The sequence below is a fragment of the Chiloscyllium plagiosum genome, unplaced genomic scaffold (assembly GCF_037043375.1).
Source record: "Chiloscyllium plagiosum isolate Xiang-an unplaced genomic scaffold, Cpla_swu_hap1 HiC_scaffold_22, whole genome shotgun sequence".
Classification (NCBI taxonomy): Eukaryota; Metazoa; Chordata; class Chondrichthyes; order Orectolobiformes; family Hemiscylliidae; genus Chiloscyllium; species Chiloscyllium plagiosum.
The window spans coordinates 56,551,444-56,567,903 of NW_028270160.1; the positions used below are offsets into that span (position 1 = coordinate 56,551,444).

A 16,460-nucleotide genomic window follows, 5' to 3' on the forward strand; every position below is an offset into this window, starting at 1 on the left:
GATTAGCAGACCAGAGGATTAATCGTGGAGAATTCTAATTTTCAATCCTTGTCATCAGAAAAGAGCAGGGCAGGAAGTGAAGAGGCCGGCATGTTTCTGGTGATGGAACAGAACTGATTCCTACAAATCCTCAGACTAACCTCAGCAATGGCCCGAATTGGTCAAAGTAGGCTAAGAGTGCAGTGTCAAGATTACAGTGGTGCTGGAAAAGCACAGCAGTTCAGGCAGCATCCGAGGAGCAGGAAAATCGACGTTTTGGGCAAAAGCCCTTCATCAGGAATACAGCAGTACCTAGTCACAAAGCATTAGAATCAAAGTGAAAATACTACCAAGATTACTTGAGTTCATAAGAACAGACTTCAAGAAAATGCACAATGGGTTAAGAATCTTAAAAGGGGTGCAAGAAAGGGTGCGAGATTTACAACAAAAAAAGGCAGAAAGTTTCAGAAATCATCATTGAGGACACAAATCAACTTCGTTCCAGTTCAATCAAAACAAGTCAACAGGCTCGGAAGTGCAATGTAGTTAACAAGCTCTGAAGAACTAGGAGAAGTAGGCCATTCAGCCCATCGAGCCTGATCTGCTATTCAATCAGATCACAGCGGTTCTGAAAGTGGCCTTCACTCCACTTCCCTGCCGAGCCCCACATAACCTTTGCCTCCCATGCTGATGAAATATCTGTCAAACTCAGCACTCAACATATTCAATGATCAAGTCTCCACTACTCCCCGTGAAAGAGGATTGCAAATGACTGCTAACTGGTCTCAGAGAAATCCACCCCTCCTCACCTCTCCTCAGAATGGCAGACCCTTTCTTTTGAAACTTTAGATTTCCTGTGAGAGGACACAAGCTCTGAGCATCTGTCACGTCAAGCTCCCGAAGAATTTGATGTTTTAATCGGGTCAGCTGATTTGTACATTTCTGCTCCCACGTGTCTGCAGCAAATTTGGAGAGGCGATATTCTATTTCTTCGAATGAATAACTTTATTAAAAGCTGTGGTCCCAGAGCAGACTGTGGGGGAAATCACTAGCCACAGCCTGCCGAAACTTGAGGAAGCACTCTCCTCTCTACCAAACCGCTACCCATCCTCTGGCATCAATCAAGAGACTCAAGTCCATCAGAATGCCAGAAGCGTCCCCCTGTCCTCCTTCAACAGTTTTTCCCGGAGTGCTGATGGATCCCTAGTTTAATATCCCAGACAAAAGGCAGCTTACAGAATTCCCTCAGCACTGCGCTTCAGTATCAGTACCAATGTTGTGCTTAGTCTCTGCACAGGGGACTCTACTGAGAACTTCCTAACCCATTAAAGGTGAGAGTATTATAACGAGCCACAGCTGATGCTAAGGGGCCGTTGGAAACTGGCTGAGACAGAGAGCAAGCTCAGAGTTGGGCCTCAAATTTAGGTTGCGCTGCGTGGTTGGAAGTGTACAGAAGTGAGTGGGGAAAAATGAAGGTGTCTGTCAGGATACTGAGTCATAAAGGCTACAACATGGACACACCGCTGGAGAGTATTCCTGGGTTGCAGACAGTTTCCATTCCGGAGTCCATTCCCAAGGCAAGGAAACAGTCCCTTTGAACTATGTTGCCCAGTTTTCACAAGTAAGCTACTCCCATTTACCTGAGTTTGGTCCATATCCCTCCATACCCATTCCATCCATGTACCTGTCCAAATGTTTCTTAAATGACAGCATTGTACTCGCTCCATTCCTACCTCTGGCAGCCTGTTCCAGACACTCAGCACCCTCTATGTGAAAGAAATCCCCCCCGGATCCTTTGTATCCCTCTCACTGTAAACCTACACCTTTTAGTTTTGGACTCTCCTATCATGAGGAAAGGCTGTGCGCTATCTACCTTAGATATGCCTCTCATGATTTTATAGACCTCTACTAGGTCACCCCTCAGTCTCCGACAATCCAGCGAAAAAGTCCCAGCCTAACCAACGTCTCCTTAACTCAAACCTTTCAGCCCAGGTAGCACTCTTTTCTAGTTGAATAATATCATTTCTACAGTCGGGTGACCACAACTGCATGCAGTCCTCCAAATGTGGCCTCACCAATGTTTTGTACAGCAGACAAGATGATCCAACCCCAACACTCAATGCTCTGACCGGTGAAAGCTAGCATGCTGAACCTTCTCCTGTCTACCTGTGCCTCCACTTTCAAGGAGGTACCCCGAGGTCTCTTTGTTCCATAACATTCCCCAGGGCTCAACTATTAACTGTCCAAGTCCTGCCCTGGTTGGACCCACCAAAATGGGGCGGCACGGTGGTTCAGTGGTTAGCACTGCTGCCTCACAGCACCAGGGTCCCAGGTTCGATTCCAACCTCAGGCGACTGGCTGTGTGGAGTTGGCACATTCTCCCAGTGTCTGCGTGGGTTTCCTCTGGGTGCTCCGGATTCCTCCCGCAGTCCAAAGATGTGCAGGTTAGGTGAATTGGCCATGCTTAAATTGTCAATGAGGTGCATTAGTCAGAGGGAAAAGGGGTTTGGGTGGGTTACTCTTGGGCCGAAGGGCTTGTTTCCACACTGTAGGGAATCTAATTTAATCTAAACAAAATGCAACACCTCATATTTATTTAAATTAAACTTCACCTGCCATTTCTCAGTCCATTGGCCCAGTTGATCAAGGTCTGCATTCATAGACAACCTTCTTCACTGTCCACTGTACCACCAATCTTGGTGTCATCAATAATATGGGTGGATTGTGCTCTCTCTCCCCCCTTCCGCATCTCCATCTAACACCCTCATATCTGTAGCTGTCTCTGTCTCACCTCTTTCACTTTGAAGAGAGAAACACATTTGCTGTTCCTCTGTTTCTCAGCTGAACAGAGGAAAGAGGATGACCTTTGAGTTTGCACTGCTGCAGAGTGCAATCATGCTGGTTATTCTCCCTCAACTTCACCTTCCTCCCACTCTCTCGGGTTCCTCAGCATCGAAAATTCTAACTATCTCTGATTTAAATGAAGTAATTCCCAGATTGCAAACAGATTCCATTCCGGAGTCCATCCCCAAGGTGGAATGCAATGCAGGAGAATGGAAGCAGCGATTGGTAAACACAGGGAACACAAAGGTGTCAGGGTCTTTAAAATAACAAACCAGTATGGGATCAAGTTTGTGCGTACAAGTCAGACATTCGTAAGTTGAGGACCCCTTGCGTACTGATTGGATGAGCATCCACAGCTCTCGGAGACAGAGAATTCCAAAGATCCACAATCCTTCGGGTGTAAACATTTCTCATCTCACTTCAGTTCTAAATGGTCAAGCTCTTATTCTGAGACTGTTCGCCATTGTTCTAGATGGTTAGCCAGTAAGCCCATCTTCCCAGCAACCTCCCTGTCAAACCCCTTCAGAGTTTTATATTTTAAACACCCCTTACTCTAAGTTTCAGGGAGTGCTGGCCTGGAAGGGAACTCCACACTTACTTTGTATTTCTTTACTCCACATTCTAATGTCTCCAGTCTCTATCTGTGAGGGATCCCCATACTTACTTAATTCATCTCTTCCTTTTACATACTAATAGAAACAGTGGCAATCTGCTTTGACTCGCTAGTTTATTTCCATATTCTACTTTCTCTTAAATCTTTTCGTCATCATTTGCTGAATTCTCAAAATTCTCTTGATTCTCAGGTTTATAACACTTTTTGGTAACATTGAAAACTTTTCCTTTAAGCTCACACAACCTTTAATGTGATTTGGAAGTCATGACTGAACCATTTTTTTTCTTGTGGGGACTTTATATCTTAGGAGACTCATACTTGTTGCAAATTGTGATGAATTTTTACCAGCCTTCATCTACCATCATATCATTTCAACTAGTTTTCCGAGCTACTTTAACCAAAATGTGGTGGAGCCGGAGTTGGACTGGGATGTACAAAGTTAAAAATCACACAACACCAGGTTATAGTCCAACAGGTTTATTTGGAACTACTAGCTTTCAAGGCACTGCTCCTTCATCAGGTAACTGACGTTTTGGGCATAAGCCCTTCATCAGGAATGAGCTTGCGGAAGAAGCGTTGAATGTCACAACGTGTGTTGAATTCCTTGATTTGGGAGCATAGGGGAATGAAGGTGAGGCCTTTGCTGAGGACTGATGAAGGGCTTATCCCTGAAACGTCGACTCTCCTGCGCCTCGGATGCTGCCTGACCTGCTGTGCTCTTCCAGGAAAACACTCTCGACTGTGATCTCCAGCATCTGCAGTCCTCACTTTCTCCCAGTTGATTTTAACCAACCCATCCCTCATACCTATGTTATTTACATTGTCCAGTGTTAAAACTTGAATTCTGAACTAAACTAGCTTGTTTGGATGTTAAATTCTATCATAATATGATTACTATATCCAAGATATTATTTTACTATAGGTGTTTGTAAATACTTAAATGAGTTCCATGCTAGAAACTTTCCAATTAGTTTTCCACCCGGCTACAAATGACATCCCATATGACTGTGACAAAGTAAGCTTTCTGTCCTTGTCTTTCTCAAGCTACTCGATCACATCATTCTGTTCAAAGACTTTGCTGCTCTCATCCAACTGGGTCGAACTTTACTCACTTGGTTTCATTCTCATCTATCCAATCAAAGCCAGAGAGTCTTTTGCAAAGGCCTTTCCTCCTGTTCTGTACTCTTAACGCAGATAGTCCCCAATGATCAATGCTCTGGCTCAACCTATTTCTCACCCACAAGCTGTCTCTTGGTGATATTATCCAAAAGCAAGATTAGTTTTCGCATATACATTATCCCTGCTCTCACAATTCCCCTCCTGTTGCTGGATTATCAGACCGCTATACCGCATCCACTATTGGACGAGCAGAACTTCCCTCCAATTAAACATCATAAAGACTAAAGCCGAGATGTTCAGTTCCTGCTCCAAACTCCATTCTGCATCTACCAGCTCCGTCCCTCTCCATGACAACCATCTGAGATGAAGCCCGACTGTTTGCAACCTCAGTGTCATGTCTGACCTCAGTTGGTTTCTGCTTGTATATTCATGTCATTACGAAGATGGTCTATTTCAATGCCTGTAACATGGCCCAATCCCATGGCTGCCTCAGCGGCTTTGCTGTGAAAATCCTCAAGTATCCTCCAGACAAGGCTGATCCAAAGTGCTCCAAGCTGGTCTGCTGTATTCTATTCTGTTTGACCCTTCACTAATTTGCCATCTCTGCTGCCTTTGTTTTAATTTGAAGCAAATCCTGTTCGGCTATCACCCTCCTGTATGTTAGCCTGTACTGGCTCAAGGTCAACATCACTTTGATTTTAAAGTTCCCACCTTTAATTACAAACTTCTCCAAAGGCTTTGTTCTTCCCAGTCTCTGTAATTTCTCCAGCTCCATAAGCCTCGGAGATATCAGACTCATCTAATTCTGGCTTTGTGAGCATCCCTGATTTTAAACACTCCATCTCTGGTTGCTATGCCGTAGTTACCTATGGCCTAAGCGCTGGAATTCCCTCCCTAAACCTCTCTGCTTTGCCTTCTTCCAATAAGACACTCCTTGAAACCTACCTCGGCAATTAAGCTCTTTGATTGAAGAGCTTTTTACACATTTTGCATAAAATTGTGCTTTATAATGTTCCTGTGAATTCCTTGGGATTTTTAAATTAAAAGTGCTATTTAAGTTGCTGTTATAAGTTACCTGATCTCATCACGCAATGCTTCCATGTTGGTTTGACAACATACTGATCTAGAAAATTACATTGAGTACATTCCCTGAGCTCTCCCTCCACAAAATTCCTGCAAATTTGCTTTTGTTTAATCTGTAAGAGCAATTAAAGACCCTACTAATTGTGGAACGTTTTTCTAAACACCGAGTTCAGTGACACTATTATGCACCTCCTACAATAGGTGGGATTTGTTTCCTGCACCTTTAATTTCCTGATGTATATTCTGCTAAACACTACAAGTACTCTTAAACAGACAGCAACCACTCTGACCTGCATTTTCTGCCCTTTGTTACTTATTAGCTCCATGCAAATCAATTCCACCTCTTCCCTTCCTAAGACACTATCTTTTCTTCTCCCATCCTTTACATTCAGGACTACTATTCCTACTTTTTCATTTTACCCATCTCTTTGAAAAGTCAAATCGTCCCAAAATATTTAGCTCCTAACCTTGCAGTCATTCTGTACTCACATCACAGTCATAGTTATTAAAATCAAACCAATTACTTCTACTTGCTACTAACTCAGCTATTGTTACTAAGCTCTTTCAGCTTTAATATTTTTCCCTTCCCATCGTATCACCACAATTGCCAACATCCTATTATCACTTCTGAGCTCTCTGTCCCTTCTTGACACACTGTCCTTATTTATAACTCAACTTAACACCCTTTGCTGGTTCTTTGATATTTCTTTAACTGCCCCCTCAGCCTTCAATGGTTTAATGCTTGTTTCATTCGGATATTAGTCCCAACCAGCTTAACAGATTGCAGTCCTGACAGTATCAACTCCTCTTTCTCTAATACTGGCAGCAGTGAATTGAAACATCCAGCTCCATTCCGATCTTTCTCCAGTGAAAATCAGGGAGCAAAGTCTCCACTAGTTGGAGTCATTCCCAACATAAGGTAAGATAGTTCTTGTTAGCAACATTCACAACCCACGAACAAAGGAAAAACTCTGAAGAATCTATATTATGAGAAAAGGTTAAGAATGTTGGGTCAACACTATGGAAAGGAAGATTTGTGGTGATTGGAACAAGGTCAGCCAGGTGGACTTCACAGAAGCGGAGTTTCCTGATTGAGGCTGTTAACCTGGTCCCATCAGGTAGCCCTGGCTAACAGATAGAAACAGGAGTGTCCGAGGTTCTGTTCATGCTGAGAGCTGGCTCTGAGGGAACTGAATCAATGTCAAGGACTCTCCACAAGTAAATAAAGGGTAACTTGGTGATGGGATACAGGCCTCTGTGGAGTTATGACACACGTCACACCTAATTTTAATTTTTGTGACGACGAAATGGTTGTTCAAGGCAAACTGGAATCAAGGGTGAGGGGTTCATATGCCAACAGGCAAGCTAAAAATTAAGTTAGGAGCAAGATTAGAAATAGTTTTGTCAATAAATTAATCAAAACCATCCAAGTAAATACTATATGGGCATCTCCAAAAGGTAACAGAATATATTCATGGAGACAGAATGCACGAGTACGCCAAAAGGGCAAGTCATTAAGATTCAGATTGAGAGGAAGTGTTGTCCACTTGTCTAATCTTGTGCATTAAAACATTTAGAGTCCTTTCATCAGAGCCATCAGATGCCTGCAGAAGTACTAAATGCAGGTGGTGCAACTGTGGTTGATGCAATGAAAGGGATGACAAATATGATATGGATAAGAAGATCATACACCAATGTCCTAAAGTATTGTTCGTCAACATTAAGTTACAAATCACACAACACCAGGTTATAGTCCAACAGGTTTATCTGGAGCGCTTCAAAAGCTTGTACTTGCAAATAAACCTGTTGAACTATAACCTGGTGCTGTGTGATTTTAAACTTTGTCCACCCCAGTCTAACACTGGCACCTCCACATCATCATCAGCATTAGGCAGAGTTTCCGTCTGAACAGTAAGGATCGGTTTGGATTCATTCCTGGAAATGATACAAAGTGAAGCTGAGTTGTTCTCAGCTAAAGGCAGTGGACAAATTCAAGGACCTCAGCTTGACAATAAACACCGAAGTTATATCCAAGAATGAAATCCAGCAAGAGGAGAAATCAATCTGCATGTCCTAAAGCAACAGCATGAAGGTCGAAGAACACTATTCTGGTCTCCAGTGTGGAGGATTCACTCCATGGATGTGAGAATTGGACTTTGAAGCAAGAGGATGAGAGGAGGATAACATTTATAGACAGAGAGATGTACAGCACAGAAACAGACTGACTGGACCCATAGTCACTGGGCCCATAGTCATTGCCTACCTCAAGTTGCCTTGGAGAAAGTGGTTGCGAGCTACCTTCTTGAACTGCTGCAGTCCAGATGCTGTAGGCTGACCCACAATGCTATTAGGGAGAGAATGCTAGGATGGTGACCCAATGAAGTAACGGTGATATATTTCCAAGTCAGGATGGTGTGTGGCTTGGAGGGGAACGTGCAGGTGGTGATGTTCCCGTGTATCAGCTGCCCTTGCCCTTCTGCCCAGTAGCAATCATGGTCTTAGAAGGTGCTGCCTATGGAGCCTTGGTGAATTTCTGCAGTGCATCTTGGAGATGGTACGTACTGCTGTTACTGAGCATCGGTGATAGAAGCAGTGGACGTTTGTAGCTGTGGTGCCAAACAAGTGAGGTGCTTCTGGAATGTTGCTGGAGCTGCACCCGGCCAGGCAAGTTCCATCACACTCCTGATTTACATTTTTTAAATGATGGACAGATTTTGGGAACTCAGAAGGCGCTTCAGAATTCCCAGCTCTGACCTGTCCTTCTAGCCACTATTTATATGACTGTTCCGGTTCAGTTTCTGGTCAAAGGAACCCCCAGGATATTGATAGAGGAGGGATTCAGTGATGGTAATGCCACTGAATGTCAAAAGGTGGTGTTCAATCCTTTTTTGTTGGAGACGCTCATTACCTGGCATTTGTGTGGCGTGAGTGTTACTTGCGACTTGTCAGCCCAAGCCTGGATATTGCCCAGATCTTGTTGCATTTGAACATGGACTGCGTCAGAGTCTGAGGAATTGTGAATGGCGCTGAACATTGTGCAATTATCAGTGACCATCCCCAACTTCTGATCTTATGATGGAGGGAAGGTCATTGATAAAACAGCTGAAGATGGTTGGGCCTGGGATACCAGGATCCGATGGATGGGCAGAAAGTCAAATGATTGGGTTAGATCAAGGGTAGAAGCTCAAAAGTCAAAAGGGTTGCTAAGTTGAGTTAGAGAGAGAAGGATAGTTAAGTACAGACACTGGAAAACCTAACTGGCAACAACTGAAGAAGAAATTGGAGATAAAAACAGAAGAAGTAGATGAAGAATTGTATGAATGAAGAACGTTGAGGTGTGGCCTGGAGGAGGCTTGAAGAAAACCAGGGAAGAAGCAAGACAATGCTAATGGTCCAACTGAGGCTGCAGGGGCAATGAAAAAGGATTAGAGAATGCTTTTGAAGTAATGGCAGATACTCAATGACATCCACAGTAACATGCACGTGATATCAGTTGTCACAAGAAGATAGTTTGCAATAAGTCTAATGGTAACAGCCATTACAAAAGCCTTTCAAAATATACCAGTAACCATGGAAGTATTAAGGCAAGAATTAACAGGATAGCAATGAAATTAGAAACTGAGTTGCCATGTTAGTTCGACAAGATTGAAATGGTTCATTTGATGCAGAGCATTGCTGTAATGATGTAATCCCACTACAGGTCTTCAATGAATTTTGATTCACCACATCATGTGACATGGTTAGTGATGAGTGGTCCAGAGTAGCAGGGAACTGTCAGCTAATACCTATGACCTTAATAACATTTTGTGAAAAAGCAATAATAAATTTATCAAATGCACTGAATTTATCATTGCCTTCAGGGAAATTCTCATTAATGGCATAACTTGTAAGTAAATGTTAGATTCTTTTTGTTTTAATCCCGGTGATTTTTCTTCCTTGAGCAGGCAGCACAGTGGGCAGTCTGGAATATAAGGCAGCGCTCTGTTTGTTGACATCCACATCAGCTAATTAAAATGAAGAAGTTGCGAGCGAATGCATGACTATGATGGATGAATACTGAAGGTTCAGCCAATCTGTGATCATCACCCAGTGGATATCTGGCATTGCTCTCATTTGTAATATCCAAATTCCAAAGGCCCAATTCAGGAGCATCTAGTTTGATCCAGGGTGTAAGCTTTTGACTCGGCATTGCTTAAGATCATAAAATTGCCACAGATACAACAACAAGACAAATGCTGGAGGTCCCTCGCTTTGACTACTACAGCCCAATCACAAATTTGAATCAATAAACACAGTTGACTCCTTTAAGCAGCAAATACCACCACCTCCAGTGTGTATATTTACTCACATCCCGGGGAAGTCTACTGTACACTATTCTTCCAAATTTCACATTCAGGGAAAAGGACAGTTTAGATGTCAAGTACTCACAGGCCAAACCAGCACACGACTTAAGAGAATCACCCGACAAAGTTAACTCGGCAAGTGCATGATACAGCAAAGGGGAAGCTTGCTAACTACTTAGGCAACTTCAAAAACCTAAACACGCAACACATCACTACCAACTGGGAACAGGAACAGGCATGGCCACTGAAGAAGTAAAAGCTTCATATTATCTTACCTGATTTTAGGACTTTTTTTAAACAAATTGTGGAGAAAGAAAAGGAAACAGGAGAAAATAGAAGTGATTAAAGAAGCAGAAGAAGCAGAAACAAGTAATAAATATAGTGCTGTGGTCCAAAATCTACGGTTTCCTTTTTAATCTTATATGGCCCACAGAACACTAAGCATGTTATCTTTAAATGGTTAACATTAGGAAACATTTTACTAAACAATGAGGCAAAAAGTAAGTGCATTCTTACAGATACAAAAACATTCATTAGTGAGACGCCAGTTAAAACATTTTTTCAGTCACAAACAGATTCTATTAAACCAATAAACCACAAAATAACAATCATAATATTTCATATTACAATTTGATTTAAAGACAAAATACATTACGTTCTTTTAATGAACAAATTAGGTTATCAAATCTTTCCAAATTCACTATATTCAATACAGTGGTTGTATGTCTCGGCTGCAAGAGTGTCTCTGCAATGCGAATCTGATAACCCACCCAATGGATTCCCGCCTCTGTACCTTCTAACCAACTTGCGTCTTGTTTACGTTGCAAACAGAGCCCGATTCTCATCCCACTTACTGAGGCTGGAACATAAGCTCCAATGGTGAAGCCTTTCTGAGGTTAGTTTAGACCCATCAGTCTCCACCCTTCCTTTTTAAGGATTGGCACAATATGATCAAGGGGGAAAGGCGATCAACAGGAGCAGGATGTTAGGAAAGCACCACGTATGGGGGATGTGTGTGTGTGGTGCTGATTTACCGCAAACAGAGCAGACCATCAGAAACTCTGAATGCTGGAATGTCGGGAATCTAAGATTAACCTTGCTAGCCACTGCGTACTTTATGACAAAGAGTCTCTGTTGTGAAAAAGCACACCAGTCAAACTGAGCTCAAGCAATAATTGGTGTCCAAGTAAATTTCTTTTCTTTTTGCAAAAATTTTTTATTTTTAACTTATTGCTTTGAATGAGGATCAAAGGTGATATGAGGAAACATACAGGTCTGTATTGCTCCCTGTCACGGGGAAAGGTAGCTGGCGAGGAGGAAAGAGAGGGGCAGCAAAGTACGCTTAATCATTTCACACGCTACATGTCAAAGATATGTTGAGCTGAAAGGTTAATTAGCTTCAAAGAAAATTGCAGATTGGCAACTGATTAGAAAATCTCAAACAAAGCTCTGAATGATTAGTAACTTCATAGAACCCCTAAAGTGTGGAAGTAGGCCATTTGGACCATCAGGTCCAACCAACCCCCCCAGAGCATCCCACCCAGACCCATCTCTCCAACCTATCCCCGTAACCCTGCATTTCCCATGGCCAAATCACCTAATCTACACATCTTTGGACTGTGGAAGGGAACCAGAGAACCCGGAGGAAACCCTCGCAGAAGCGGAGAGAATGTGCAAACTCCACACAGACAGTTGCCTGAGGGTGGAATCGAACCCGGATCCCTGGCGCTGTGAGGCAACAGTACTAACCACTGAGCCATTGTGGTGCCCAAACTTGGTGCGTTACTCAAAATGAATTGTATAAAAACAGGGAGCAAACAGAATAGAACATTGATGTGAATATTGCAACTATTCTACTTGGTGGAGGTGCCTTCACTGAGGGTCAGAACCAGCATAATGCACACACTAAAAGCATTTAAAGCAAAGGGGGAAGGATTCAAGGGTGCTGGTTTAATTGGGTTAAATATTAAAAATGGAGGTCTCTCATGTTGAAAAGAAAATCCACTGGGCACATGACAAGTTTTGCCTGACAAACAATTGAACACACAGCAACACAAGTGCAGAAATGGCTGGAAAACTAAAGACGCTTCCAAAGCTCAAGGAAGCAGGAGAGAAACCAAACAAACTGCCCGGGCTTCATGTCATTTTGAAAACAGGAGATTTTTTTTTCTTTCTACCGCAACTTAATTTTTTTTTGAACACATCATCCCCAGACACATTTCTCAAAAGGGCAGTCAGGTTACAGGAGAACAGGGCAATTTCAGGGTTAAAATATCAGCTGCGCACATGTTTTATTTGATGCACAGATTCATCAAAGTAATTAGCTACGCCTCAAGAGAGCTTAATAGCTCATTCATTCACAGCTTGTTTTGGTCTCCCTGGGAGGTTTAAGGTATGATTGTGATGCCGACAGTTGGGGGAAAGGCAGTCACAAGACCACACAGGCCTTTCTGTCAGCTGTTTACTCAGGAGAGGGTTGGACAATGGGACATGGCATTCGCTGGTGGTCAACAGGGCAGTGAACAGTGATCGTCCGTGATTAGAATCTGGAATGTGCCCATTCCTGTAAGACGCGAACCAAAAATCACTTTTCCGATCCCCAGTGGTTGCCTCAGGTTATGCCACTTGCTACTTTCTAGACATTTCTTGAATGAAGTGCAGCTGGTGGCCCAAAAATTGAGGCCGTGAAAGAATTCCTCTGATACCCCTCGTGGAATGCCTAGAGGTCAGTTTTATTGTAGTCAGCTGAAAGAGTTACAGCTTGCTTGCATTAATTACTGGGAATCCAGAACATTGGGGGTGTGGTGGTGGTAGTGGTGGTGGGAACGGGGGGAAGGGAGAGGGTGGTGGGGACGGTGGGGGGGGAACTTAAAATCTCATTAAAGACAGGCCATTCAGGGGTGATATCAGGAAGCACTTCTTCACAACAAAGGAACATTGTGGAAGATACTTTCATTTTCTCATGTATCAAATTTATTACTATGATTTTGTTCTTTTGAAGGTCTGTAATGCTGGACTTGTTATTTCTTTATTTTTCTGATTTCCCTCTACCACCCCCATCCCAAAGTATTTGTACTCAGGGATCTGGTGCCATAAATGAGTACATGTGACAATAAAGCTAATTTAATTCAAATCTGGAAATGATCTCCACCAAAAAGCAACTGAGAAACAGGTTGATTGATTTTTGTTAGACCTTAAGATGTTAGGAATGAGAGAACCAGGGCAGGGGTAAATGGGATGAATATGTAGATCAGCCATGTGTGATAGAATTGTGCAACTAAGCCAAGGGGCTGAACAGCCAACTCTGCTTCTTGCGTTCCTTATGAGGACATAACATCCTAACACCTGAAGCTGTGCATTAAAGGAATGCGTCTTGTTTTGGGAAACATTTTGGATTCAAGCCTCAAACGTTTCAATCTGGATGTGATTCCTTAAATATTAACTGGCATGCTGTTTAGTAAACAGCGCATTGTGCTATTTTAATGTTTTCTGTGTTCCACAGACACTGTAAGTACACTGCAACTTCGTTTTAACCTGCAACTTAAATAAACAAATGGCTGCATTTTATGAATGGTTTTTGTTTGGAAATGAGAAACAGGCATATTGGGGTCAGAAAGCATGTGAATTAATCTTTCAGCTCCCGAGAACATTTTAAGTAATGCAAGGGAAAAGAAAATACAATCTCAAACAGTGAATGACAGAGTAGTATTGAAATGCTGCTGGGGGTTTATGGACAAGCAGGAGGTTCTGAATGAGGACAAATCACATTGTTTGCAGCTGATCAAGAAACGGGATGCATGCTGGACAGCGAGTGCTTGCCTGATTTAAAGACAGCGACGGCTGTAAAATGTTTAATGTTCCGACTGCTAGAATTAATATCGAGCAGTTTTAATGTGTATTTTGAAACAGTCTCCAGGTGCGAATAAATGAATTATGAAAAGAGATGCCCAGGAGTGTTGATTTGCAGCTGTTTATTGAGGAAAACACTGAATCAACAACACAGTTAATTGTAGGTTTCCGTTAACCTATTCCTGGGCAGTGCTTTATGTCCAAGTCTGTTTAGTGTAGAACACTTGGGAAATTGAAAACATCCACAGTACAGTTCTGCATCTCTGCCCGAGAAAGCCTAATTTTACCGCAAAGTGACCTATTAATGAACATGCTCAGTTTCACAGCAATTATCCTGATTGACAGTCCCACATCAGGCAGGGGAAATGACATGCACGTTCACCAATCACAACCATCCTGAGAGCAATTTGAACTGAGTGCCAAACAGTGGCCTTGACAGAAACACCCACAAGCATGTAAAAGAGACATACTTCAGAATTGATAGTTGCTAAATAGTTAAGTACTTCATTTTTCGAAAAGGTATTGGTGCTGCCAGGCATGCCGGCCCATGTGCCGAAAAGGAAACAGTGTAAAGTTCCTTACCTTGCGGATCGAGCTCCCAGGCTGAAACCCATATAGCTCATGTTTCCTTCCACAGGCAGTGAATCATCTCCCAATTCTTTCAGATCCTGGGGGCCAAGGTATTTATCTGTGTCGCCAGTCATCGCATCATCACCTGGCAACAAGAACAGAGACAGACAAATCAAAAGAGGCTTCGGTAGGATACTTTGACATGTAAACACAGAGCTCCCACATTGTCATGGAAGTCCAGTTCTACTGTATCACAGTGACACAGAACCCCAGCGCTCCAGTATCACAGTGACACAGAAACCCAGTGCTCCTGTATCACAGTGACACAGAAACCCAGCGCTCCAGTATCACAGTGACACAGAACCCCAGCGCTCCAGTATCACAGTGACACAGAAACCCAGCGCTCCAGTATCACAGTGACACAGAAACCCAGCACTCCAGTATCACAGTGACACAGTAACCCAGCGCTCCAGTACCATAGTGACACAGAAAGCCAGGGCTCCAGTATCACAGTGACACAGAAACCCAGCTCCCCTGTACCACAGTGACACAGAAACCCAACGCTCCAGTACCACAGTGACATAGAAACCCAGCGCTCCAGTATCACAGTGACACAGAAACCCAGCTCCCCTGTACCACAGTGACACAGAAGCCCAGCGCTCCAGTATCACAGTGACACAGAAACCCAGCGCTCCAGTATCACAGTGACACAGAAACCCAGCACTCCAGTATCACAGTGACACAGTAACCCAGCGCTCCAGTACCATAGTGACACAGAAAGCCAGGGCTCCAGTATCACAGTGACACAGAAACCCAGCTCCCCTGTACCACAGTGACACAGAAACCCAACGCTCCAGTACCACAGTGACATAGAAACCCAGCGCTCCAGTATCACAGTGACACAGAAACCCAGCTCCCCTGTACCACAGTGACACAGAAGCCCAGCGCTCCAGTATCAGAGTGACCCAGGAACCCAGCACTCCAGTATCACAGTGACACAGAAACCCAGGGCTCCTGTACCACAGTGACACAGAAACCCAGTGCTCTGTACCACAGTGACACAGAAACACAGTGCTCCTGTACCACAGTGACACAGAAACACAGTGCTCCTGTACCACAGTGACACAGAAACACAGTGCTCCTGTACCACAGTGACACAGAAACACAGTGCTCCTGTACCACGGTGACACAAAAGCCCAGGGCTCCTGTACCACAGTGACACAGAAACACAGTGCTCCTGTACGACAGTCACACAGAAACCCAGTGATCCTGTATCACAGTGACACAGAAACACAGTGCTCCTGTATCACAGTGACACAGAAACCCAGCGCTCCTGTATCACAGTGACACAGAAACCCAGCGCTCCTGTATCACAGTGACACAGAAACCCAGGGCTCCTGTACCACAGTGACATCGAAACCCAGCGCTCCTGTATCACAGTGACACAGAAGCCCAGTGCTCCTGTATCACAGTGACACAGAAACCCAGGGCACCTGTACCACAGTGACACAGAAACCCAGCGCTCCTGTACCACAGTGACACAGAAACCCAGCGCTCCAGTATCACAGTGACACTGAAGCCCAGTGCTCCTGTACCACAGTGACACTGAAGCCCAGTGCTCCTGTACCACAGTCACACAGAGCCCCAGTGCTCCTGTACCACAGTCACACAGAAACACAGTGCTCCTATACCACAGTGACACAGAAACACAGTGCTCCCGTACCACAGTGACACAGAAACACAGTGCTCCTGTACCACAGTGACATCGAAACCCAGTGCTCCTGTATCACAGTGACACAGAAACCCAGGGCTCCTGTACCACAGTGACACAGAAACCCAGCGCTCCTGTACCAGTGACACAGAAACCCAGCGCTCCAGTATCACAGTGACACAGAAGCCCAGTGCTCCTGTATCACAGTGACACAGAAACCCAGGGCTCCTGTACCACAGTGACACAGAAACCCAGCGCTCCTGTACCACAGTGACACAGAAACACAGTGCTCCTGTACCACAGTCACACAGAAACACATTGCTCCTATACCACAGTGACACAGAAACAC

At 43.9% G+C, this 16,460-nt stretch overlaps 1 protein-coding gene across 26 annotated transcripts in view; it reads right to left on the reverse strand.

Annotated features, from left to right (window-relative positions):
* The window catches only part of ank3b (ankyrin 3b), a 754,625-nt gene that overhangs the window by 114,005 nt on the left and 624,160 nt on the right, over positions 1-16,460 (reverse strand). For 16 of the 26 annotated variants that reach the window (XM_087999088.1, XM_087999086.1, XM_087999102.1 and 13 more), the window contains 2 exons: positions 14,413-14,545; positions 10,257-10,268 (listed from right to left, as the gene is read on the reverse strand). In XM_087999088.1, coding sequence (XP_087855214.1) covers positions 10,257-10,268; positions 14,413-14,545 — 145 coding nt within the window. The remainder of the gene's footprint in view (positions 1-10,256; positions 10,269-14,412; positions 14,546-16,460) is intronic. The other 10 variants (XM_087999096.1, XM_087999095.1, XM_087999094.1 and 7 more) reach the window with 1 other exon arrangement.